This window comes from Ochotona princeps, chromosome X (genome assembly GCF_030435755.1).
Source record: "Ochotona princeps isolate mOchPri1 chromosome X, mOchPri1.hap1, whole genome shotgun sequence".
NCBI lineage: Eukaryota > Metazoa > Chordata > Mammalia > Lagomorpha > Ochotonidae > Ochotona > Ochotona princeps.
The window spans coordinates 72,218,640-72,245,999 of NC_080865.1; the positions used below are offsets into that span (position 1 = coordinate 72,218,640).

The window sequence follows — 27,360 nt, forward strand, 5'->3', positions numbered from 1 at the left end:
TACAATCATATTGTTTGCTAGTACTGGTGATTTTATGTCATCCATGATGATTTTTATACTCTTAATTTCTGTTACTGAACCATGTTGCTTAGTACATACAATATAGTTGTGAAGCATCTTCGTCTTTTATTTTTTTTTGCCTTTATTGGAAAGACAAAATAAAGATTATCAACCAAAAGGTTCTTTAATTTGAAAAGATAGGATCTGATTGAGTGTTTTAGAAATTGTGTTTTATAGTTGGACTTGACTGGACTATAAGATGTTGGACTCTATACTTGGCATATGCTTGCTAAGAGGGAATCTCAACTGAACTTGAACTATGGTTATGCAACAAGGTGGAGGAACCCACCTTGGGGGGGGGTGTGGGGAAGTGTGGGGAGAATCCAAGTTCCTATGAAATTACAACACAATGTAATTAATGAATAAATTTAATAAAAAAATAAAAAAAGAAATTGTGTTTTATTTAATTTGTTTAAATTGCAGAAACAGAAATGTGATGGTGGGGGTGGGAATGGCAGGTGAAATGTTCCATCTTGTGAGTCTTTCTTGATGCCCACAACAAATAAGGCTTAGCCAGACCACATCTAGGAACCAGGATTTCAATCTAGGTCTCCCACATGGGACCCAGGTATTTGAACCATTACCTACTACCTTCCAGAGTGTACATTGCTTGGAAGCTAGAATCAGGAGTAGACATAACACTCATGGGTGTCCCAAGTGCTATCTCAACCGCTATGCGAGATTCCTGTACCTTTTGTACAAACAATCAATTTTTTGACTTATTTATGTGAAAGGCAGAAAGAGACACTGAAAGATCTTTCGTCTACGGCTTCACTTTCCAATATTCAGAGTTGGGTCAGGCTGAAGTTGGCAGGACTTGGGGGAACTCAAGCCAAACCTTTCATGTGGGTTGCTGTAACCTAATTACTTGACTTAACCACAGTCTTCCAGAACCTACATTGGCTGATAAATCAAATCAGGAGTTATGACTGGGTATTGAAACCAGGTATGCTGATGTAGAGCAATATCATTCTTTTTTTTTATTAATTATTTTGCATAATGTGACAGTTTCATAGGCTCTGGGAATCCCCCCACCCTCCCCACACCCTTCCCCCCTGGTGGATTCCTCCACCTTGTTGCAGTATTACAGTTTAAATTCAATCAAGATTCTTTCCTTGCAAACATATACCAAGCATAGAGTCCAGCTACTTATTGTGCAGATGGGTTGAACAGTTTCTTGGGGAGACTATTTCTGGTCTGAAGTTAAAGCTGGTAGAATATCATCCCAGTCAATTAAGAGTCCCAATATAACATCAACAGCAATTTGCAACATTATGGAATTGACATGGTTTTGAGTAACCAGTATGTTAAAAAAAAAAAAAGTAAAAAAAATGCAAGTTCCAGCAATATCATTCTTAACCAGTAGGCTAAATACCTACTCCCAGGTTTTTTAAAAACGTTTTTCTTAAGCAGGAGGATAATGGATAACTCCCAAAGATGTCTATGTCCTTATTCTCAAAATCTTTGAATATGTTCTATTACAGGGTAAAGCATAAATTAAGGTTGCAGATGGGGTGGAAGTCGGTAATCAATTGACATTAAGCTGGGGGGGGCATTCTACATGTCGGTGGGCCCATAGTAATCAGAAGGGTCTTTTTAAAATCTGGAAAAGGGAGGCAGAAGAGTCAATGTCAGGGTAATGTGATTTGAAAATAACTCGTTGAATCATAGCTGTATTTGAAGATAGAAAAGGGTAATAAGTCAACTAGGGGCTTAAGATGCTGGAAAATAGAAGGAACTCCAGAAAATAGTATAGTTCTGTTACTGAGATCCCTGTCTTATTTCTGACTTCCCAAATTGTATATTAATAACTTTCTATTGTTTTAAGCTACTGTATTTCGAGGGAAATGTTATAGCAGCAATAGATAACATATGCAACAGATAACCTTTTCTTCAAATAAGACTATATGTGATTGCATAAACTATTATAAGAAATAGAGCTGTTGTGATTAAAGGGAGGTAACATATTCCTTTGAGGAGCCTCCAGTGAAACATCCAGGGTTGAGAGTTGAGTAGCTTGAAAGCCACTTGAGTAAATAATAATGTCCCAGTTTAATAGAAGTTATTAACCTTCACACATTGGCCTGAAATGTGTTTTGCTGAAATTCCTTTCTCTTTGAGGATAAGAAGGTTTTCTTTTCTATAGCTTTAAAGAAAATTATTAAAAACCTAATGGGGCATAACTCTAAAATTTTCAGCAGTGTAGTCAAGACTAGAAATGGGAACATACACTCACATTAACACACTTGTGGGTTAGGGAACCTCTTGTATGGTTTTGATAGCTGTAGCTGAAATGGAAAATTTGTAATTCTTTCTAATTTCATCTTAAACTCTGACAGTATAAAGAGCCTTATACAACAAAGTCCATCTTTAGAACAAGAAATTCAGGAATGTCACATATTAAAGTTCAGAGATGAGAAACACATTGGCAACATAGAAAATGCCCAGCTCTTCAACACTTGCTTTGTTTATGCATAAGTTATTTTGAGAATATCTATTTTGCTATTTCTTTCATCCTCACTTTCATATGTGATTCTTAGTTTACAGACATAAAGTTTCTTCAATAAAGCAGTAATTCCCTCTTTAGTAAATAAGGATCCTGATTTTTGGCCTTATAAATAACTTCAGTTTCAACCTCAATAAATTCTTCCTTGGGAGCCTACATTTCTCACTAAGTTTCCCAAAAATTAAAGAAAATGAGTCTCTTAAAATTGAAAATTCATTTTTGATTGTGTGTCTTGAAGGAAAATAAACTAAATATATTGTCTTTTTCAGGGTGATGATGGACTTCCAGGGCCACCAGGACCAAAAGGAATCCGAGTAAGCAATGTTTGCTGTATATCAAATGCTTTGTGTTGAAAACAGAAAATAAATGAAGTATTATCTGAGACAACTGAAAAACAAGCAGCATACCAAATTATAGAAAGAAAAAGACAGCCTTTCGAAAGTTAAATTTATGGGCTGGCATCATAGGCTCAACAGGCTAATTCTGAAACTCCAAGGGCCAGCATTCCATACAGGCACCAGTTTGTGTTTTGGCTGCTCTACTTCCTGCCCATCTCTCTGCTTCTGACTTGGGAAAACAGCAGAGGATGGTTCCAGTGCTTGAGATCGTACATGGGAGATCTGTAAGAAGCTCCTGGCTTCGTACTGGTTCAGCTATGGCTATTGAGGCTAAATGGGGAGTGAATCAATGGATGAAAAATCTTTCTGTCTCTCCTTCTGTTTGTAAATCTGCCTTTCAAATAAAGATAAAATAATTTTTTGAAAGTAATGTTTAGGATTTTGTGTATTTGTAAATTAACCTTTGTTTAGTGTTTTTATAGTTATGTATCTAGATGTCTGCTGAAACTGATACGATTTTAAAATCACTTGTTTAAGAAATATATAAATGATAGATTTTAATAATTTTTTGGTTTATTAAAGTTAGTTTTTTTCAAAAAAAAATAGGGATTTCATTTATTTAATTAATTATTTGAAAGAGTTACAAAGAGTGAAGGAGAGACAGAGAGAAAGATCTTATACCTGCTCGTTCACTCCCTGAATGGCCCCATTAGATAGGGCTGGGCCAAGTAAGTTCAGGAGCCAAGAACTCCATCTGTGTTTTCCACATGAATAGTAGGGGCTACTACTCAAGAACTTGAGCTATCGTCTGCTGCTTTCCCAGGCACTGGCTTGGAAACACAGCAGCCAGAAGTGAAACAAGGACTCCTTTATTGGATGTTGGCATTGCAGCTGACAGCTTAGCCAGCTGCAGCACAATGTCAACCCTTTGTGTGTATCTTGAAGACAGTGTTTGGTTTAAACCACTATCTTAAAAATATAATGACTTTTGGAACACAATGACATATTTTTAATTTTAATATACTTTAAAAAGTTTTAAGGTTACTGAAACTCAGGTTTCATCTCAAAATTGAAATAGTCATTTGGTAGTTGTGTAATTGTTTTTCCTGAAAGTTTTTAGGTTGTATTTTAGAGTTGAGAGGAAATTATAGTTTGAAATAATATGGAGTTTTTGAAAATTACATTGAACCTTTATGAATCTCAGTTTCATCTCTTACATTAGAAATTAAAAAGCACATTCTCCAAGGTCCTTTTTGGGTATGAAAACCTGTGTTCATAAATTGCTGAGATACCTTAATTTAGATGTAAATACATGAATTGTGCATTAGCTTCTTAATATGCACTAATGCTCACATTCATGACAGACAGCATTCTGACCCTTTGATCTTCAAAAATTTAATAGATACAGGATTTGTATATAAACATTATGACTCAGAGGGTATGGTCCTGGAAAAGGAAGGGTGAAACTCAGAATCCTTGGTTTATTTTTACAGACATAGTTCTTTATTTTCCTGTAATAGATGGTTATCTATATCCTATTAAAGATCTTAACAATAATCATAACATATCTCATAATAGCTACAGTGACCATTAATTATGTCCTAAGCAACAGATTGAGTGTCTATCAATTCTTGCTTTTAGATGTTTTGAGATGCTTTGATGTCCGTGTTCTTTAACTCGAACCTTGAAAGTACTTACAAATGTGTTATGTGAAAGTTCCTATACTGTTATGTCTCGGCTCACAGGCAAATTTTGACATGCAGATTTTAAAAACTTTAATTGATTTATTTCTTGAGGCTTTTTTGCTATTAATATTAATTTATTTGAAAGGCAGACTGACAAGAAAAAAAAGGGAGACAGAAAAAGAAACATTACCATTTGCTGGTTTACTTCCCAAATGATCACAATGACCAAGAGCTGGGGCCAGGCCATGTTCCAGCAACCACAAAGTCCATCCAGGTCTTCCACATGGGTGAGAGGGTCCCAAGTATTTGGGCCATCTTCCTCTGTTTTCCCAGATGTTTTAACAGGGAGCTGGAGCAGTTGGAACTCAAATCCAGCATTCCAGTGTAAGACACTGGCATTGCAGGATCCTGATTTCCCACAATGCTAGTCTCAACATGCAGAGTTTAAAACATTTATTAAATGTGGAAAGTTTTGAACATGCATAAATATACAGAGTATAATGCAATGAACACCATCGTATCCATCATCCAACTTTAAAAATTATCAACATTTTGACAATTTTATTTACTCTATACTCTAGCACTTATTTTTTAAAAAATGTTTGAATGTGATTCCCTTATATCAATCACTCTACCAATGAATACTTCAGTATGTCTTTGTAACTGATAGCTATATAACCGTGATGCCATTTTTAAACCTTAGTAACTAAGGGATCATTTTTCAATGTGCTCTGTAACTCAGTGCTTTTTCAGATTTTTTTCAATTGTCCCAAAGATGTTCTTTCACAGTCAATGCGTTTGTTCAAAAATGTCATTTGTGATCTCCACATATTGCACCTGGTTGGTATGTTTCTTAAACTTATTTGGAAATAAAATATGCCATTTGTATTGCGCTGCATTCCGCATTCTGGATTTGGGTGATTGTTTCTCATGATGTCATTTAAGCTATTCTCTGACCCTCATATTTCCTACGAATTGGAAATTGCCTTGGTAGAAAGACGAGAAAACTTTCTGGGGATATAGCACAAGATGTGCCTTTAATATTTGTACATTTTGCTGCACGTAAATAACCCACAATAAAATTAAAGAGAAACAGAATATGTTATAGGTAGTATTGTATACTTATTGGATTATAACACAAGGCAAACATGTCTGTATATTTCATTTTTTTGAATGCCAGATTTGATCAGCTTTCTGAGGTAATAACAATGATTTTGCCCTCAAAAATTATCTCACCAGCTTTTCGCCTAATTATTTAGCATCTGTTTATAGTCATTATTTGTTTTCATTATAAAGCACATATCATTTATGTGTTTCAATAAATCGTAGTCATTATTCTCTTGGAGGCCCAGATTGTCACATCCTGGCCTGCAGGCGCTTCTCCAAGTTGGCTCCTGTCCTGTGTCCCTATAACAAAGCATGGTTAATCTTTAGTGATTTCCAAGGCTTCTGGCACACCAAGACCTTTTCAGGTTCATCTTCTATTTTCTCTCTGGCTCTGGAATAATGCGAGCCTCTGATTCTAGTTTCCTTTAGTTTGCAAAGCAGTGGTTTAGATACCTAGTTTGAATGCTAAGGTTTTTGTTGCAACCAGATTTGTCAGTTGTTTTGAGATCTTTATAGCCAATAGGACATAAAATTTTTTAAACAAGTGACTTTATATTATTATTTACGATTGAAATTTAAAATAAAGCTAGTTTTATACTTACCCGTTTCCCACACTATCCTTGTCATTCCCTGACTTCTTCTTCCTTCCTCCTAGAAACAAAAATTTATTATAACTTTTTCATTCATCTTTTCAATTTCTCATGTCTCTTCTTCTAAAAGATGGCATACTGCATGCACTTATTAAAACTTGTTTTTTAACTTAATACTCTATGTTTGAGATAATTGCATATTTTAATGTGCAGAAATTTTCCTCTTATTTTTAATAGATGTGCAATTTTACATTATTTAGTCATGTCTCCATTATTGGTCATTTGAACTGTTTCTGATTTTTATTTGTAACTGTGGTTATATGGTTGTTTTCAAACTTTAGCTGTAATAATACTGATTAATAGTTATGAATGTCACGTTTAGTTTCAGGATTTCTAGTGCAGAAATGAGTTGAGCTTCTAGGTCAAAGGGGAAATGCACGTGCGATTTTGCTAGACATTTCTAAATTCCCTCCACAGTACTTGAATCCTCATTAACAGTGTGTGAGAGTAATTCTTTCCCACAGATTCACCCACAGAGAACGTTGTCAAACTTGTACTTTTATTAATCCTTACAGGGAAACTTAATTGAAAGATTTTGGAGGTGATTGCCAAATTAATGTCCTCAGGGAAATATATATTTTCTGCTTCATTATCCCTTGCTGAATTAATTATTCATCATGAACCTTGCAGATATTTTATCTACAGCTTTGTGTGTTCCTAATAAGTGCCATAGACACAATGATCCTCCAAGTAGTGATTGCTTCTGTATTTATTTTCTATGGTAGTGGTTTTTAAATACTTATAGGATGTTTTTCTCTAACATTAAAAAATGAATGATAAAAACCAATGAGACATAGCTTATCCATTGCTATTTTAAATAAAATTTTCAGAATATCTTTAGGTAAGATGCTATTGTACTGTCATTGGTTGTCTTTAGTTTCAAGATATTTACTTATTTTCATAGGGTCCTCCTGGACTGCCCGGATTTCCAGGAACACCAGGTCTACCTGTAAGTAGGATTTAATGTTTTCCTTTTGAAAGTCCTTAAAAAGTAATGTAAGAAACATTATATATGTATTATGTCTCTTTACAAAGGGAATGCCGGGTCATGATGGGGCCCCAGGACCTCAAGGTATTCCTGGATGCAATGGAACCAAGGTGAGATTTCTTCAAACTCAACCTCATGTAGTATGCTTGATAATAGTCTTTAAAATAGAAAGAAATCGATTGAAGGATGTTGAAGAGGAGATTTGCAATTTTGTGTAGGACAAATATATATTCTGATACCATTTTCACTATATTGAAGCATGAGCAATTTCTTTAAATATATGTAATTATTTTGATATTGTATTGTATAGTAGATTATATATAATTTATAAGAGACATATTATGCTACATGATTAAGACTATTTTAAACCTTTTTTCGAATTCAGTGAATTTGCAAACTTAATTATTAATTTGTTTCAGGCCCCCAATTATATGAGCCATAAATTTTAGAAAAATTTAACAGGCTTATTTCGCATATAATCAATTAACTAGTTTTCCTGTGTTTCTTATGTAAGTGAATGAATGAACACTGAAATTGGAGCTGCAATGTATGGGTTCACTTTCTCCTGTTTACTTCCTATATAGTCCACTTCCTTTTTCTCTGGTCTTACTTTCTCCACATGGAAAATGGCATGGAGAGAGGGAAATACAGGACAGTAACTCACAGGCATGCAACTCCAGTAATTTTACTCTTTGAAGCCTTCTGTCACTATTGTTTCTTAGGATTACTATGGTGTACAGGTATTTGAAAGGAAGTTGCATTGAGGTTCTATGGCCGTGATTTTAGCTTTTGTTTTCTAAGCCACATGTCCATATCAGTACTTTACGACAGTGAGTGAGAATAATGGGGTGCCTAGAGCACATAATGATCTGCAATTGCTAGAACTGTTCCTATTATTGCCCTCTTGGTGATATTAATGGCCCTTTTCTTACCATCCTTTCCTCTTTACAAAAATAATTTGAAATACTTTACAATAAAAGAAAAATGCAATAGGGCTGTTAAAATAAGAATCTATATAAAATGTTGGTAGGAAATTGGGCAAATCATTAACTATTAAATGTAATGATAGGCAGGAATCTGAAGTGTGATGGTCTTAAAATGGATTTGTCAGAAGAAAATGACTGGAGTAGAAGATTATTTTATTATTTATTTCTGATTGGGATGGACGAGTAGGGATAAAAGTATCTTAGAATGTTGAATTGACATGGATAGTGGTATTGAAGTAATTGGAAAGTGGAAGCTAATGAATTTTTGGCAGTCTGGCATGCTTCAAAATGACTTTCACTGAAATATTTCCAATAAATCAGTTTGCTGGTATAGTTATTTTTTTATTCTTGTTGTTTTACGTTCTTTATTTTTAACTCCTTCTAGGGAGAACGTGGCTTTCCAGGCAGTCCTGGTTTTCCTGGTGTAGAGGGTCCTCCAGTAAGTGACAAAATTTGGGGTTGCAAACAATACAGAAATTATAGGAAGAGCAGAACCGTAGAGAGTGAGTTTGATGCATTCAGGTAGAGTAAGCTAGTGAATTTAAAAGTAGAAAACTAGAGAAGAGTCTTTTTCAATAAAAGAAGTTGCAATATAGCTCTCTAGGAAAATGCAAGGATTTTGTAGTATTTCTTGTGTTATTTTAAAGTAGCCTAATATATCTGGTACACAGAAATGACCCTATGGTGATATATTCCGTTTGTATTCTATTGTTTAACAACCATTGAGTTATTTTTGCCTGCTTCTCTCTCATTTATATAACATGGTCCATTTTCTTTTTAATAATAGGGACCTCCTGGGATCCCAGGTATGAAGGTAAGCATCTTAGGCTGGAAAGGTGAGTTGTTTGAGTAGAATATTTGGAAAGTCTACAACTTTAACCCCGTAATGACTTGCACTGGTGTCTTACGAGGGATGTTTCTAAAAGTTGTGCATGTGCACACTGAAGAGCTCTTATGTGGTCTCCTCTGTCCCCATGTCGCTAAGTATGTTCTGCGTGCTGATGTATTTGAAGAAATAAATATCAGACTCAGATTTCTTTTCTGGCATCTTCAGTTTTCTATCATATTACCCTTTTACACAGTTGGCTACCTGCACGCTCTGCAAATTCTTCCTCTAGCTTTATGACTTTACCATTTCCTTCTCCGTTTTGCATCTTTGTTTTTGCCGTCTTCTGTACAAGCTCATTTTATTCAGTCCAGACAACATCCTGTTCCATTCTTATCTTTGCCCAGCAGTATTACTAATGCAAATAGTATTGATTACTGGCTAATGGATGTCTACATTTGTCTCTAAATTAATGTCATTTGAGTTGTATGTACGTACCTATTCCCATGATATCCCCACTTCCGTGTCAAATTAACATATTCTAAGTTAATTCTCTTGCCACCACAAATAAATATATTATTCTTTCTGGCTTTCTCTTTCTGAAATTTGCAACACTAAAAATGTATGTTTTGAACACTCCTACATGAACCCAAACTTAAGAGAATGAACATTTATGCATTCCACTCTTTCACAATCTCCTCATTGCATCCTTTGAGTAACTATAATTACGTTTCTCTCTAAAATGTATTTAAATTCATCCACTGTTCTCCATCCGAACTGTTACCGCACAAAGTATAAGATCTGTGTATTAGTGCAATACTCTACTAGTCTCTCTCTGCTTTTTTCTCTCTCTGATACTAACGCCTAACTCCCAGCCTGATTTGCTTTCTACAAAGCAACCAAGAAAGATCTTTTTAAAATGTAAATCAGTAATTTAATCTCTCTGCTTATAAACCTTCAAGGGTTTTCCACTGTGTATCTAAGATAAAGTCCACATTCTTTTCCATGGCTTGTGAGACCTGCATGTTCTGGTCCTTACCTCTATTTATAGGCTTTATCTTAAATGACTTTTCCCTTGGCTCACTGATCACATCAGTCTGCATTCAGTTATTTGAATGTACCAAATTTGCTTTCTATTTACATTGCCTAACACTTGCTCCCATCTTTAACCAATTCCTTATTATCCTCCATGTCTCAACCTGAATGTTACCTTCACCCTTTTTGACTACCCAAGCTTCCTTTCTCTACTGTTTATCACTCACTATGCAGTGTTTTTTTTCATAGCCCTTGACAGAACATGCTGTCACCTTATTTATGTGTTATGGTTTGTACTTTCCTTTTATATTGTTACTTTCCTGATAGAGAAAAAAGTGTGATTACCCTCATTACCAAGTGTTCAAAATTGAATAAAATACTTGGTAAATCTTTATAATAAAATGTTTGTAATGAATGAATAACTGAAAATATCAGTTAAATTTACTGCATTTTAGCAGACTTAGTTACTTCCTCAGTTTCCTTTAAAAGGTAAGTTTGTTCATTTTCTTCATTGAGGTAACCAAATCTTACAGCATATTTATGTGACAAGTTGTATTGCATACTCAGGTCACATTTCTGTTCTTGCCACTTTGTGTATTAAAACTATCCTTACAACTTGCATTGACTGGTTTTTTTTTTTTTTTAGGGCGAACCAGGTAGTATAATTATGTCATCACTGCCAGGACCAAAGGGTAATCCAGGCTATCCAGGCCCTCCTGGAATGCAAGTAAGCATCTAATGATTCTCTTCTCTGCTATATTGATTCAATTAAAAGACCGCAGAAAGCACTCAACCTTAGTACCCTCTATTTTGGTCAGAGAAATCATTTGAAGTCTACTGGACATTGCATGTATCTCCTACCTGAAAATGAAAGCAATCTTAACCAGAGAGAATTTTAATAACTAATCCTTTGTTCTTTTATCTTAACTGTCCGTGGACATTTTTGCTTTGGAATTTGCATCATAAACAGGATTCTATGTACTTTTTTATTCTTTTACATTAAATGACATTACTGAAAATGAAAACCAGTTTCAGATATTTTGGCTAGTGGTTAAGTATCAACTTTGAATGCCCGTATCCCATATCTAGGCACCTGGGTTCAAATCAGGGCTCCATTCCTGATTCGAGATTCCTGGTGAAGCCCATCCTGGAAGGCAACAGAGGGTGCAAGTAGTTGGGTCCCTGCCACTCATTAAGTGAGACCTGCTTAGAGTTTCAGGCACCTACCTGTGGAATGACTTTTCTATAGCTGCTGCAGATATTTGAAGACTAAACCAACAAGCCTTTCCATTCGTTTGACTTTTTTGCCGCGCTCTGTCTCTGAAATAAATATGTCAATTTTTTGAAAATATTTGTTTCACACTTAAGAGGAACATTTATTTGGAACATTTATTTGGAACATTTATTGCATAACATGTGAATGTGTTTCAAAGGCTGAAGAATTGCAATTTATGCATAATCATCAAATGTAATCTTAAAAATGTTGGCCTGCAAATAATATGTGGATGCCATGGATTTTGAATTAGTTTAAGTTCTGAAGTCAATTTTCTATGGTTTATAAATCATACGAATTGATCCCTTTGCCAAAAATTGTAATCACTACTTTCTGGTACTTAAACACTAAAATGTAATGTTGGGGACTTCTTTGGCTGGCAACCTTTTCAATCCAAACTTGACATCACTTATTACCCATATTCTCTCAACTTTACTCATTCTCACCATTCATATTTGATACATTATTATAATGTAATAATTTAAAACACATAAAGATACATGCAAAATGTGTGCCATTTTTGAAACAGCTATAAAATGAGCACCTATGAATATAGTATATTTATAAAACTTTCTTTTTAAAGATTTATTTATTTTTACTGGAAAGGCAGATACACAGAGAGAAGAAGAGACAGAGAGAAAGATCTTCTGTCCACTGATTCACTCCCCCAATTGGCTACAATGGCCAGAGCTGCTCCAATCTGAAGCCAGGAGCCTGGAACTTCTTCCAGTCTCTCACATGGGTGCAGGGTCCCAAGACTTTGGGCCGTCCTTCAGTGCTTTCCCAGGCCACAAGCAGGGAGCCGGACGGGAAGTGGGGCTGCCAGGATTAGAACAGGCATCCATATAGGATCCCGGTGCGTGCAAGGCAAGGACTTTAGCCACTAGGCTACCGCACTGGACCCCAATAGAATACATTCAAAAGCTAAAGCATTTAAACTATATTAAATAACCCTATGTGGTTTTTTTTTTTACATTTAAAAATATTTTATTTTGTTTTATGATATAATTCTATAGGCTCTGGGGTTGCCCATGCCCTTCCCCAATGTCCCTCCCCCCATTGATTTCCCCTCTAGTTTTACAATGGATGTCCTTCAGGAACAGTCACAAATCCATCATGTTGCTATTGAAGTGTTTCCCGACAATGTAGGCATGCACATTGTCAGAGATTGAATTCTTTCACTGGGAGTCCATCTTTGGTTTTCAAGGATTTATTACTTATTTTTGCTTGGAAGTCAGAGTTACAGAAAGAAAGGGGAGACAGTGATTTTCCATCCTCTGGTTTACTTTCCAAATAGCCACAAGAACCAGAATTGAGCCAGCAGCCAGGAGATTCTTTCTGATCTCCCACGTGGATGCTGGGGCCCAAGGCCTTTGGCCATCCTCCTCTGCTTTCCCATGCCATAAGCAGCAGCAAGCCAGATCAGAAGTGGAATGACTGGGACAGAACTGGCACCCAAATGAGATACTGGCATTGCAGGCTGGGGATTAACTTGCTACATCACTGCGCCTACCCCATCCTATGTGTGTTCACAGTCAAATCCTTCTTCATTCCTGCAAGGTGGAATTAATATCACAAATTTTCCCTTGCATGTATCTTTAAGCAATAGATTATATAATGCTATTTTATTTAAAAACAGAATGTAATAATTATACATTTTCCTGAAACTTGTTTTTTCTACTCTAAATGTTAAGATTCATCCAGATTGCATTTGTTTTTTAATTAAAATTTTAATGGTGTTTTTTAAGACTTTATGTACAACTTTCTGACAATTTTTGTTTGGAATATTTGGGCTTATTTTTGTGATAGCTCTTGGTCTATGCTTGTTTTTCTTGTATTTGTAGTCTACTATATTGTAATATTATAGATGTTGGTTTCAAGCTTATCATTATTGTATTGGATTGTAGGTCACTCACTTTCACTTCCATATAACTTTCCATTAGTGAACATGCTATGATCTGTATCACTATAAAAAAAAGTCTATAATGTGTACTTGGGAAGAGAGTTGCTGGCTTGTAGGCAGGCCAATTTTCAGTTTTCAAATGCCAGAGTGTATTCCCCAACACTTATCACTGGATTATCATTTATCCCTGTTATTCTTACTCCACTCTTTACGTAGAATCTTACTAATTTTGAAATTAGAGATACTACCTTGAAATTCCCAGTCTTTCCCTTTCCTTTTCTAGCGCTAATAAGCCACACCAAATGCTCTCCCTTACCATTTTGTTTTAAAATCTTTCCTTATTATGTCTTTGTTCTGCATCTCTGTATCAATGTGAAATATAAACTTTTACAAAGCTGCATCCATTCTGTGTAGTTGATTTTCTTTATAACTACTTAATCCTTTTGTTCTTACGTGCTCTAAGTTCTGCTTATAGTATTGCAAAATTATAGGATTTTATAAGAAATCTCCCGCAACAGCTTGTTTAAAATGTATCCACTTCTTCTTCATAAAATACAGTAAGTGGCTTATTTTGTTTTTTTGTTTTGTTTTGTTTTTGTTTTTCTCATCCTTTCCTTTGTTCCTTTCGTAACAGGGCCCAACTGGTCCCACTGGAATACCGGGGCCAATTGGTCCCCCAGGACCACCAGGTTTGATGGTAAGCTTTCTGCTGTCATTTCATTTCTCCTTCTTTTTTTTCTGATTTTTTTACAAACATTAATAATATTCATAACAGTTTAAAGTGGGCTGCATTTTCTCTGTTTTGGTTTTCTTTTGGTATTTTTATTGTTATTATTTTCCATGATAGGCTTTTGTAGATAAAGGGATTCCTCCCTCTCCCTCCGCTTTCTCCCTCCCCATTCTCCTCTTCCCTCTGTTTCCCTCCATATTATTATAATAGTATAATCCTTAAGCAACAGTCACAAGTCCTACATTCTGCTATGTAAGTGTGTCATGGCATTGTAGGTATTTGTAATGAGGCAAAATCTAAAATATTGTCAAGGTGTATTTAACAGTTTCATTGCAAATGCATTTTTAATGTTCATAATCTAAAATTTTCTCATTTTAAGGTGATTTAAATTGTGGAGAAAATATATATTTCGAATTATAGCTCCATTTACAAATGGGAAAATGAGGTACATACAAATGATTTTAAATATTTTGTTGGTTGCCTCTTGATGTGTCAGCACTAAAGTCAATTCTGACTGCCCCATGAACTTTCCAAGGCAGTTGTTTAATTATTTTTAAAGTATTTCTTCAAAGATCAGTTAGGAATAACAAACATAGGGCCTAAAAAATGTTGATTTTCATTTCTTTTGCATTGGGAACAAAGTAGTAGGAGTTGAGAGGGAAAAGTGATCACCATGACAGGATCCTAGGACCCAGGATCAAAGGAGAAAGGGAGAAACTGCCCAAGACCATGCATGTGCAAGCAGTTCACCTATTGTACTCTTCACTATGGCCAGTCTTATTTTCTACCCAAAAATTTCTCAATATTTTTATCATTGAAATATGTAGATGTTGCCCTCTTAAAACGGCAGGAAAATTTTATTTCAGTTTTAGCAATTTCTCATGTGCAACTCTTTCTCTCATCTACCATATATTTATGTGACAATTTGCATTATACCTGTATGGCTTGTACATTTTTGTTTGTGACAGTTGGTCCCCTACTCTCAAATAAAGGAAAAACAAAGGAAATAATGTTTGGTAAATACTAAAAAAAAAAAAAAAAAAAAAAATCAATGAGCAAAGACTGGTTTCTGTTTTCCTGGGACTCCATGGGAAAGGGTTATTAGAAAATCATTTTGTTTAGCTTGTTTGAAGTGTAGACATCTTGCAAAGCATGATACCTTGTAACACGGCACATTTTCCTACCTCTGCTGATAATAGAATTCATGTACCTTGGCTGTAATTCCTTTAACCTTGTGGCCACTTAAGCAACTCACTCTACACTTCTAAATGGTCCTAAAATTAACTCCAATTCAACAAGTGAAGCAAAATCTCAGAAATGTCACCAATGTGCGATATAGAAATAAACATGTTCCTCAACTTTACGAAGCAGTATAGTTGGGCAAACAAACGCCTACTTAATAGTCCAAGCTTTAAAATATCTTCAAGAACACAAAATGAAGTTGCATAAAAATAAAACTGGGTGTAAAATATACCTGTATGGTTTACAGAACAAAAGAGCTCATTGCTGTTTGGGTAGCTAAATTTGTCTTTCATTCTGATATGATAAATGTGATATGATAGATGATATTATCTTTTTTATGCTTTATGGACATTGACACTATGCTTCTGCTCCTTTTTATTCATATTTTGTCACTAGAAGGCTTCATATTCATTGATTTTTTTTAAAAAATTTCATTTTAATTTTAGATGATATTAACATACTTGATCATAATGGGATGGTTGAATCAAGAGTTAGGGAAAAGTGGGTGTGATCATTTATTCCAAATTTTCTGTTTCTCCTTAATCAATTTAAGTATGTTCTCTTGTTACAAAACAATTAAAAATATATCAGCAAAATATTATTTCATAGATGTTTCTACCTTAATTGCTTATGAAACAAAATAATTTTGGAAATAAACATATTACCATGATTTGTCCCTTTCTGTATCATTTCAGGGCCCTCCTGGTCCTCCAGGACTTCCAGGACCAAAGGTAAATTTGCTTTTTCTTTACACCATTTGTTTAGTATGGACTGTTTTTCCTGTTGACCATGGGATTTTAAACTGAAATCTCTTTTCAGGGAAATATGGGGTTAAATTTCCAGGGACCCAAAGGTGAAAAGGTGAGTTAAAAAATAAAACACAACAAACAAAAACTTGATTTTTCAGCCCTTAGCTTTCACCTTTCCTAATCATTTGATTTGATTTCTCTGAAGTGACTTAACTTATATGTTATATCATTGTCTGTAGTATACTATGAAATATCACTGTCTTATTTTATAAACAGGGTGAGCAAGGTCTTCAGGGCCCACCTGGACCTCCGGGTCAAATCAGTGAACAGAAAAGACCAATTGATGTAGAATTTCAAAAAGGAGATCAGGTGAGTAGATCAGGAGCAAATCAATGAAAATCTACCTTTATGCTAACCTACCTTTATGCTAATATGCTAATTAATTGATTGAGGAAATTATTTTATAATGTGTAAACGTATTTAAACTTCAGATTGTACAACTTAAATACACACATAATTATACCTCAATAAAGCTGGGAAAATGTATACAAAGATGAAACCATCCTTTTATTTTATGTATATATATATTTTTTATAAGCAGGGAGCTGGGGGGAAAGTGGAGCAGCCAGGACATGAACCAGAGCCTGTGTGTGATGCTGGCGTTTGCAGGTGGAGGCTTAGCCATAGTGCCAGCCCTAAGAGGCCTATTCTCCCCATTACACCAACTCCCTCCTTCCAAGGTTCAGGGAAGGAGCAAGGTGAGGTGGAGGCTGAACAGGCACGCCGTACTCAATCAGGAGAGCCTAGTTTTGATGGCGGAGGCACGAGAAGGATGGGCCAGGATGCTTGGCTCCCTGAGTGAATTCTTTTTTTTTGTTTGTTTTGTTTTTTTTTTAAAGATTTATTTTATTTTTATTACAAAGCCAGATATACAGAGAGGAGGAGAGACAGAGAGGAAGATCTTCCATCTGTTGATTCACTCCCCAAGTGACCCACAATGGCCGGTGCTGCGCCAATCTGGAGCCAGGAGCCAGGAGCCAGGAGCTTCCTCCAGGTCTCCCACGAGGGTGCAGGGTCCCAAGGCTTTGGGCCGTCCTCGACTGCTTTCCCAGGCCACAAGCAGGGAGCTGGATGGGAAGTGGAGCTGCTGGGATTAGAACCGGCGCCCATATGGGATCCCGGGGAGTTCAAGGCGAGGACCTTAGCCGCTAGGCCACGCTGCCGGGCCCATGAAACCACCTTTTTAAAAGTGACATCCCTTAAAATACATCACAAACTGGAATATAGTTTATATGGAGGTATTTTTAAAATAAAGATTTATGATGATTAATTTTTAAAAATAATTTTGTCTAATAAAAATAAGTAAATCTTTAAAACAGTAAAAATAATTTTGTTGTAGGCTAAATAAGATATGGCGGTTGAATTCATGTAGATGTTAAACTCCAAAGTTTTATAATAACAGTTAATAGATTAGCATTAATGGTAGTTGAATTAAGGTTGTGGCATGATCCAGTTATGGTGTATGAAGTTTTGAAGTTTGAGAAGTTAGTTACTGATTTGGGTTCAGTTTCTAAGGTGAACTTCTGTGATCAAATCATGGTGGCATTATAAGAGATCACTCAGAGGGTAGTTTAACAGAGTGTTTCCAGTATCTCTACTTAGTGACTCTATCTGTTGCTGTTCTCCCACATCTGCCCCTGTCAAATGTTGGGCTATTGTGAATGCTTGAACTTGGAGTCTGAACCTTCAAAACTATAAGCTAAAACAAATCTCCCTTCTTACATAGGTATTTTTTCTTCCTACCTTTCATGTATTTCTATTAACGTTATTAAAAACTGATGCAGCGGGCCCGGTGGCGTGACCTAGCGGCTAAGGTCCTCGCCTTGAAAGCCCCGGGATCCCATATGGGCGCCGGTTCCAATCCCGGAAGCTCCACTTCCCATCCAGCTCCCTGCTTGTGGCCTGGGAAAGCAGTTGAGGACGGCCCAATGCATTGGGACCCTGCACCCGCATGGGAGACCTGGAAGAGGTTCCTGGTTCCCAGCATCGGATTGGCGCGCACCGGCCCGTTGCGACTCACTTGGCGAGTGAATCAACAGATGGAAGATCTTCCTCTCTGTCTCTCCTCCTCTCTGTATATCCGGCTTTCCAATAATAATAAAATCTTTAAAAAAAAAAAACTGATGCAGCTGCACTGATACGTAATTCATATCTGATGCATTTCAGTTACTTAAGCGTACATTTTTTGTATATTTAGGGGTTAAGTGAGACTAGTACCGTAATTTACTTTTGGAAAATTTTTAGCCTTCTTAAAAAATCTTCATACCTGTTGGATTTCTAAGTTCTCTAGCCCTGCACAACCAGTAATCTACTTCTTGTCTCTGTAGATTTGCCTGCTCTGGATATTTACATAAATGAAATTAAGATCTATCTTATTATCATAATATTTTGAAGTTCAGACATTTTGTAACATATATCAACATTTGATTCCCTTTTTTGCTAAGTAGTATTCCACTGTGTGGGCTGGGTATATTTTGTTTGCCCTTTCACCCGTTAATGTACATTGGGTCGTTTTCATTTTTTGCTGTTTGTGTAATACACTCATATATAAAATTAAGTAATGATGAGATATACTGTCACTGTCTTAGATGATTGTTTTCTACATTTCATTGATATGCAAGAAGAAAGATGATGTTACTCTATAAGCTTTTTGTTTCTGTCTTTAGAAATCATTATCTGATTCTTTGTCTCTACTAATATAGATGAAAGGATGAAGCACACATTTAATATTATACTGGCCAACCCCAAAGCAAATGATGTGCCCACTTTTATTTCACTTAAATGGTAATATGTTAAAATAAAGGAAAATTGTATTTAAAGTCCCACAGGAATGTGGGTTAGACCATTTAATTTGCTGTTAAAATCTGTATGTGCTATACAGTTCTCAAATCTTCCAATTTTTGCTGCTCTTGCTTTTATGAAATATTTTTATAAAAATAAAAATTATCAATATTTTCATTTTAAGTGTCGTTTTACCATTTTTCTCTAGTATTCAACTATCTTGAATGAGCAAAGAAAACTCTAGGGTTTTGTTTAGGATTTGTCTGTTTATTTGAAAATCAGAGTTAGAGAGAAGGAAAGAGTGACAGAGATCTGCCATCCTTTGATTCACTCTCCAGATGGCCACAACAATGGGGGCTGGGCTAAATGAAAGCCGGGAGCCAGAAACTTCTGCCAGATCTCTCATGTGGTGACAGGGGCCCAAATACTTGGGCCATCTTCTGCTGCTTTTTCCCAGGATCTTTAGCAGGGAGCTGGATTGTATGTGAAGCAGTCAGGACTGGAACTGGTGCCCATGTGGGATGCCAGCATCACAGATGAAGATGCCACAATGCTGATCCCTAGCTCTGGGATTTTTTAATCTAGCAGATTTAAAATTTGACTTAGGGATATCCTATCACCTTCGGTTGTACTCTGTGAGTTTATAGCGCAGCTTGTTAAATGTTCCTTGCTAGCTATAGTAGTTAACAATGCTTTTGTTTGCCCTGTTCCTGCTTAGGGTCTTCCTGGTGACCGAGGACCTCCTGGACCTCCAGGGATACGTGGTCCTCCGGTAAGTAATCTAAAAGGCTTTAACATCATTTAATGTAAGTTGATATTGATACAGAATGGTCCACGAACCATTTTGAAACTAATTCTGTGTATATAGGGTCCTCCAGGTGGTGTGAAAGGTGAGAAGGGTGAGCCCGGAGAACCAGGCAAAAGAGTAAGTGCTTAAACTTCTAAAATCCCCTGAAAGACATGTGAATGTGTGTGTGTGTGTGTGTGTGTGTGTGTGTGCATGCATGTGGTTTTATTCTTTTATTCTCCCTGTCTTATTTCATTGTTTCGAAATACCACTGCTGACGTTCATATTTAATATGTATTACATCAGTCTAAAGCGTCTACTTAATGTAGTGTAAAACAGAAGTAAAATTTGTTATAGTCTGTATCCTCCTATTTCTCAACAGATTTATGTTTTGTTCTTGTTATTTTGTGTGTGTGTGAATTATAGGGTAAACCTGGCAAAGATGGAGAGACTGGCCAACCAGGCATGCCAGTGAGTAATTAATTTCCTTTGCTTCTTTAAACTGATGACATTTGTGTATGATAGTAAAGAAATAAGATGGCAGAGTGCTTAGGATTTAGAAATAGTTTGAATGGGAAGTATCCTTTGTTTTTCCTTAGAATATAAATGTGAGATCTCTTTTTTTAAAAAATAGCTTAAAATAGTTACAAAATTAGAGAAAGGGTGGGGGAAAGAAAACTTTCAGCCACTAGTTCATTCCTTAAGTGGTTACAAAAACCACGATGGGTGCAGGCCAAAACCAAAAGCCTGGAATTCCATTTTGGTCTCCAGCGTGCATTCAAAGATCCAAGGACTTGGGCTGTCTTCTACTGCTGTCCCAGATGTGGAAGTGGAACAGCTAGAACTTGAACAAAGGCTCACATAGGATGCTCATGTTGCAGGCAGTAGCTTACCCCAATACTGATCCTAAGACTCTTATGTTTTTTGAAGTCGTAGTTATAGAAATAATTCATGTATAATAAAATAAACCAATCTTTAGACCCTTTTTTTGAGCTTTGTACAGTTTTGAAAAACATACACAGTTGCATAGTCATCGTAACAGTCAGGGCAGCTGCATTGCTCCCCAAAGTTCCCTCATGCTTTTCGTACTTGTCCCCTTCTCTACTCCCTCTTCCTTAACTTTCTGTTGTTAACTGAAGAATGGAATTGACAGATAATCAGCTGTATAATTTTGCTTGCTGTAGAATGCCATATGAATGGATTTATGTACAGCCTTTAAAGTCAGGATTGTTTCACATAGCATAATGTATTAATGAGACATCCATAGTTCATTCCTTTTGTTGCAGAAATAATTCGTGTTTCGTTAAGTGTGTGTACCAAGACTTATTTATCCATTTACTCATGGAAGGGTATTTGGCTTTTTTGGGGTGTTGGCCCTCATGAGTAAAACTCCTATAAGCACTTACCTTTTAGGTAAGTCAGTTTCTTAAATAAAACTAGCAATAAGTAATTATTCTAGTTACTAAAACAGTGACAGTTCAGACTCTGATACAGTTGGAATAATGTGAGTGCTTATTCCCAACCAGCTTCCAGCTCCCCCACAATTGTGCTTCTGGCGGATCATGGCTTCCACGTGAGAGGGAAGAGGAGCCTTGGGCTCTCAAACCTGGGGAGGCCTGTGCATATCTAAGAGTCTGAGGGGACAGCTTGCGAGACAAAGTCTTCTCTTACCATGCCCTTGCCCAGCCTTGTACAGCATCCTTGCCCTCTTGCTTCCTCCCCAGGAACTTGTGCTGTCTCTAGAGTCTTTGCCCAGTGAGCACCCAGTGCGAACCTGAATGCAACAGCCACTCTGAGAACCCTGCCGACTTCTTGCGATTGCTTCTTCCATCTCTGTTGGATATTTCTATTTTCTCAGCTTCCATAAGCTAGCTTTGTCTGTGAAGTTTCTCTACTCTCATTAACTTCAGATTACTGATGCCATGGTTTTTAGGAGCGAAATAAATCTTATTATTTCCTCTAGAGATGGAATAATGCTGCTATCATATAGATGCCTGATAGATCTAGGTCCTTCGAAGGAATAAAAGTAAATGACTAATAATGTGATTACATAGCCCTATATAAAATCAGAGAACTATATAAATGTTTAATAAAAATCTTCTCTGATGTCAAAAGATTCATAAATTGTACTGAAATCTTAAAGATCAGAAAACGAAAATTTATTTACGCCTGAGTTGAGCATCTGCTTTGTTCAAATATATACTTAGAAAAAAAAAAGAAAAAGACATTTTGTAGATCACTGCAAGAATTTCCACATTTCTTTTTTTTTTAAAGATTTATTTTATTTTTATTACAAAGTCAGATATACTGAGAGGAGGAGAGATAGAGAAAAAGTGGAGCTGCTGGGATTAGAACCAGCGGCCATATGGGATCAAGGCGAGGACCTTAGCCACTAGGCCACACTGCCAAGCCCAATTTCCACATTTCTTAAAAAATTTATTCTGATTACTTTTGTACCTGTTCTCCTTGCTCTGTAGAGAAGAGTTTGCAAAGTCCTCTTATGGCATCCTTTCTGTTGATGTTATTCTTCCTTTGTGTTTTAAAGGGTTTGCCTGGTGATCCTGGTTACCCTGGTGAACCAGGAAGGGATGGTGAAAAGGTAAGAATTGAATATTCAAAAGTTATTTGCTTTATCTTAGTTGGCATAATCCTTTTCTTCCCCCAATATTTAGTTGCTAATGAAACAGTTCTAAATAACTTCCTGTTATCTTTCAAAATACTCCTTTTCTGAAATCAGTTTTTAAATCTTTTTTCTTTTATGTCATATCATCTAAAATTTTTATATTTCCTAAAATCACAGTCCCTGTAGTAGAAATATATGCTTGATTGTTTGGATTTAGAATTCCCTTTGTGAAAAGCAAGTTCATTTCCTTTGAGCATGTACTGGCAGAATTCTTGTTTTCCAGAAAAAGGATTTAGCACTATCCTAGTGAAATCCTCATACTGAATAGGTTTATATGTAGGAATTTAGACTGTCTTTTCGAAACCTTCTGTTGGCAATTATCGTCTGTCAGTGGCTCATTCTTTGCTGTTGTGATTTTCCTCTGCTTCAATGAAACCTGACTGAGATCACTTATTTAGTTTCCTGTTTTAAAAGTGACTTTGAAGGAATGTGTGAAGGACACAATTACAATCTTTTTAGCAGATTACAAAATATATAGTCCTCCACAGATTACAAAATATATAGTCCTCCAAACCTCTGATTTCTAATTGCTTTGTATCAAAACCAAATATAAAACTATGTTTAAAGCAAGAAACAAAATGTGTTGAACTTTCATGTATGCAGAAGAGAAAAATTTTAGCATTTATCTCTATGTCCATGTTTTAGCATGGCTTAAGGGCACAGTTAAAATTAAAGTAAATAGTAAATACTTAGAATGATATTTTTTTTCAATCAGTAAATGGTATTTTATGACAGAGTAAGACAGAGACTAAAAGACATTTTTTTCATAGCTACAAAGGTTTCTATGAGAAAGTCTGGAATCAAGGTATAAGTAAGAGAGAGACATCTATCCTTGAATTTTGGCCAGTAGGGTAGTAGTTGAGTACTGTGTTCTTTGTGCTGTTGTAGCTACTGGTAAAGGAAAAAGATATGTGAAGTTGTTTTCTATTAGTTTTTAAGGGAAAACTCATAAAATCAATTATGAATGTATTAGCTTACACAATGATGCATCATTTCCAAAATACTATACCCTTCACTGGTTTTATGAAAAAGAACATGGTTAAATGTTCAGCAAATAATTATTTCGGCTGATTCTAATGACATATTTTTTACTATCTTCTTTTTGGAATATTTTTTGGTAGAAAACAGGAAGTTAAAATCAAAGAATGTTTTAGCTTTTTTTTTGTTTAAGATTTATTCATTTTATTACAGCCAGATATACACAGAGGAGGAGAGACAGAGAGGAAGATCTTCCGTCCGATGATTCACTCCCCAAGTGAGCCGCAACGGGCCGATGCGCGCCTATCCGAAGCCGGGAACCTGGAACCTCTTCCGGGTCTCCCACGCGGGTGCAGGGTCCCAATGCATTGGGCCGTCCTCAACTGCTTTCCCAGGCCACCAGCAGGGAGCTGGATGGGAAGTGGAGCTTCCGGGATTAGAACCGGCGCCCATATGGGATCCCGGGGCTTTCAAGGCGAGGACTTAAGCTGCTAGGCTACGCCGCTGGGCCCAGAATGTTTTAGCTTTAAATATTGTTGAAGGCCAGCCCAAAGTTTTCATTTTTGTATGTATGCCAGAGGATTTGTTTTAATTATGCTAATATAGCTAGTTAATCTCAGATATCACAGACCTTTCTCAAATAAGCTCAATAGTTTTTCATTATGCTATTTTTCTTTCTTCTTTGAGATATTTTATTACTTATTTCTGGGTCTTTATGAAACTTAATAATCATAATTTAATGAAATTGATCATGTAATTTTTTACTAACTTGTCCTATAATTGCCTTGAACAGGGACAAAAAGGTGACACTGGCCCAACAGGACCACCTGGACTTGTAAGTTTTTGTTTTAGTATTCATTTATCAAGTTTATTAATGCCAATTTATTAATTTTTCCCCAAATTTACATTCCCTAGTTTTCTTCATACATGCAACTTCTCATTCCTAGTTATCATCAGTGTCCGCTGCTTTAGAAGTCTTTGCATTCACCTAAACACTTCATTAGTGCTGAACTCAAAAAGATTGCATTTATTCTGAGTATGTATTACTTCTCTACAGTAAATATCCACAATTACAGCATTGGATTGTTTTTGCATGATTGCCAAATCATTTCTCAAGCAGCCAGTAGGTGGTGCAAGTGTTGCTTATAAAGGTCCCATAAAACCATGTAATGACAATCCATCCTTTCCCCAACGGAGCTCAGGGAAATGATAGATTTGGTCCCAACATATTTTATAGTAGTCTGATCCACACCTCTTTCTGAGTGTGTCCTTCCTAGGGAGTCTTAATAACAAATGTAGGAAACTATTCTATGAAAGGATAATTGTGGAGTTTACGGATTTTTTTATCATGTTTGTGTGCACTGTACAATTTAAGTCAAGTATATTTCCAACCTTGATAATAACACATCGTTGTTAATGTTCGATTCCTTAGTTTTCCTTTGATTGAAATTTGATGAGTCTTGTGACTTTACATGGTGATGAAGCCACAAACGTGTGGTTATCACAAAACCTATTCTGTATGCCCAGACGTTTTAGTAACACTAATCATTTTGGTCTGAAATGACTTCGGACTACACTATATTAAATGAAGGTAAACTTAAAGAATGTCTTAGACCATTTTTATTAACTTTCATTTGAACATCAGTTTCTGTTCCCCAGGAAATAAGTTGCTCATACAATGAGATGATAGCATTTTGATGAGTATTGGAAGGAATGGATATTTTGAGACTCTAACTACCCATAATTCACTTTCCCTTTTTAATGAGTATCACAAGTATATGTTCCACAGCTTTTGGTCTCTTTTTGTGTAATCTCTGTCTCCTTTCTCTCTCTCTCTCTCTCTCTCTCTCTCTCTCTCTCTCTCTTTCTCTCTCTCTCTCTCTCTCTCTCTCTCTTTCTCTTCACACACACACACACACACACACATGCACACAATATCAGGCAAGTTTTAAAATGTAATTTATTTGGTAAGGTATAATTCAAAATAAAGTAACAATTTCAAGAACAGAGCAAAAGGTACTGCTGAGTTATTTTGATTTAATCAGTATTATTTTCCAGGAAGAGATACATTTTCTTTACAAAAGTAGAAAGTCTTGTTTCTTGATAAAGGAAAATATTGGGGAAAGCATTACAGATATATGTAAATGCATAGACAAATTGTGCAAGTAGTATGTAATGGTTATAATCAAAGAAGCCCCATTCTTAAAAAGTTCATTGCTGGAAATAATAGATGAAAATATGGGAGAGATATTGCAAATGAGCAGTGACTTGACAGAGTCCAGGGTTAAAACAGATATAGTAAGAAGAAATGAGCAGTTTGTCTTTAAGGATTGTCGACACAGAAAAAAAATTAGTTTCTATTTATTTTTTAAAGAGTTATAAATTTTTATTGGAAAGGCGGATATACAGAGAGGAGGAGAGGCAGAGAGGAAGATCCTGCATCCAATGGTTCACTCCCCAAGCGGCCACAATGGCTGGAGTCGAGTCAATCCGAAGCCAGGAACCAGGAGCCTCTTCTGGGTCTCCCACACGGGTGCAGGGTCCCAAGGCTTTGGGCTGTCCTCGACTGCATTCCCAGGACACAAGCAGGGAGCTGGACGGGAAGCGGGGCTGCCAGGGTACGAACTGGCATCCATATGGGATCCTGGTGCATTCAAGGCGAGGATCTTAACCACCACGCTATCATTCCGGGCCCCCCAAAAAATTAGTTTTTGAAGAAGTATATTGTTTTCATTGAAAACGACAAACTCAGTGGTGCTTCTCTTGGTCCAAGTATACCTTCAGCAACCATGGCAAGAGGAATGAAGGTGACAAATTGGAGAAATGTATTCAATAAAGAACTGTAAGCCTTAGGTTATTGGAACGAATAACGTGTGATTTACTATAGAAGAAACATCAAAAATGTATTTAGCTTTGCAAACCTGGGAGTTAAAGGGATAGTAATTTTGAAAGTGGTATGGACATTTTCCAAACATTTGCAGAATAAAGCTGGTACTCACAATTTACGTAGAAATAGTACTGAATTTACATCTAACCAATTAGTGAAATAGATAGCTCTACACTGATATGTAGCCGCTGCATTATTTTGCTTTATATGTTTTTTTTTTCATAAACAAGGTAATTCCTAGACCTGGAACAGGTGTAACTGTAGGAGAAAAAGGAAATGTTGGATTGCCTGGCTTGCCTGGAGATAAAGGAGAGCGAGGATTTCCTGGAATACAGGGTCCACCAGGACTTCCTGGACCTCCAGGTAAAAGAGAATGTACTTACAGCCTTGTGCTTACAGTATCCTGACTAAACCATGTGTTTCTGTGTCATATTAGTTCCATGGGTTTTTTTTGTTTGTTTGTTTGCTTGCTTGTTTTACTGAAAAATCTCACTTGAATGGTGCCCTTTTATCCTGAGTCACTTTTTTACCTTTCACAATTAATAAGTTACATCAAACAATATTATGATACAGTGGAAGAATATTATTGTTGGGAAAGGGGATGATGCGTTACTAATGCCTACCTTTGCAAGATTTCCTATATAGAAATACTAAGCACTAGAATTCCAGAAACTTAGCTAGAAACCCCTATGGAAACTTCCCTAAGCTGACTATTCACTTTGAAGACACACAGTATATCGGAACAGTTATACTTTGACCATAAATGGATCAATTCTCTTGTCTAGAATGTTTACTTAATCGTTCTCTGAAATGCAGTGATAATTTTAAAAAAATCATTGGGTACACTACTTGAAACACACACACACACACACACACTAAATTGTGTTTCTTTTCCATTCAAAAATATGTAGCTAAGGAAGGATTAACATGATAGTAGTATAAGAGTGATATTTGATATCCTTTTGAAAAGGAACAATGTATATTTTTCATATACAAGTATTTGCATTTGATTTCTAATCTCATGGCACTAAACTAGGTACATAATTTTGTCAAGAAAATTGAAATAAGAAATTCTTCAAGGATATAGTAAGAATTACGAGGTTGGG

The 27,360-nt window shown here is 36.1% G+C and overlaps 1 protein-coding gene across 1 annotated transcript in view; it reads left to right on the forward strand.

Moving 5' to 3' along the window:
• The window catches only part of COL4A5 (collagen type IV alpha 5 chain), a 191,899-nt gene that overhangs the window by 82,313 nt on the left and 82,226 nt on the right, over positions 1–27,360 (forward strand). The window contains exons 4-19 of the mRNA XM_058658440.1: positions 2,836–2,880; positions 7,251–7,295; positions 7,382–7,444; positions 8,706–8,759; positions 9,108–9,134; positions 10,828–10,908; positions 13,992–14,054; positions 16,025–16,060; positions 16,149–16,190; positions 16,355–16,447; positions 19,638–19,691; positions 19,788–19,844; positions 20,133–20,177; positions 22,252–22,305; positions 24,161–24,202; positions 26,485–26,617. Coding sequence (XP_058514423.1) covers positions 2,836–2,880; positions 7,251–7,295; positions 7,382–7,444; positions 8,706–8,759; positions 9,108–9,134; positions 10,828–10,908; positions 13,992–14,054; positions 16,025–16,060; positions 16,149–16,190; positions 16,355–16,447; positions 19,638–19,691; positions 19,788–19,844; positions 20,133–20,177; positions 22,252–22,305; positions 24,161–24,202; positions 26,485–26,617 — 934 coding nt within the window. The remainder of the gene's footprint in view (positions 1–2,835; positions 2,881–7,250; positions 7,296–7,381; positions 7,445–8,705; positions 8,760–9,107; positions 9,135–10,827; positions 10,909–13,991; positions 14,055–16,024; positions 16,061–16,148; positions 16,191–16,354; positions 16,448–19,637; positions 19,692–19,787; positions 19,845–20,132; positions 20,178–22,251; positions 22,306–24,160; positions 24,203–26,484; positions 26,618–27,360) is intronic.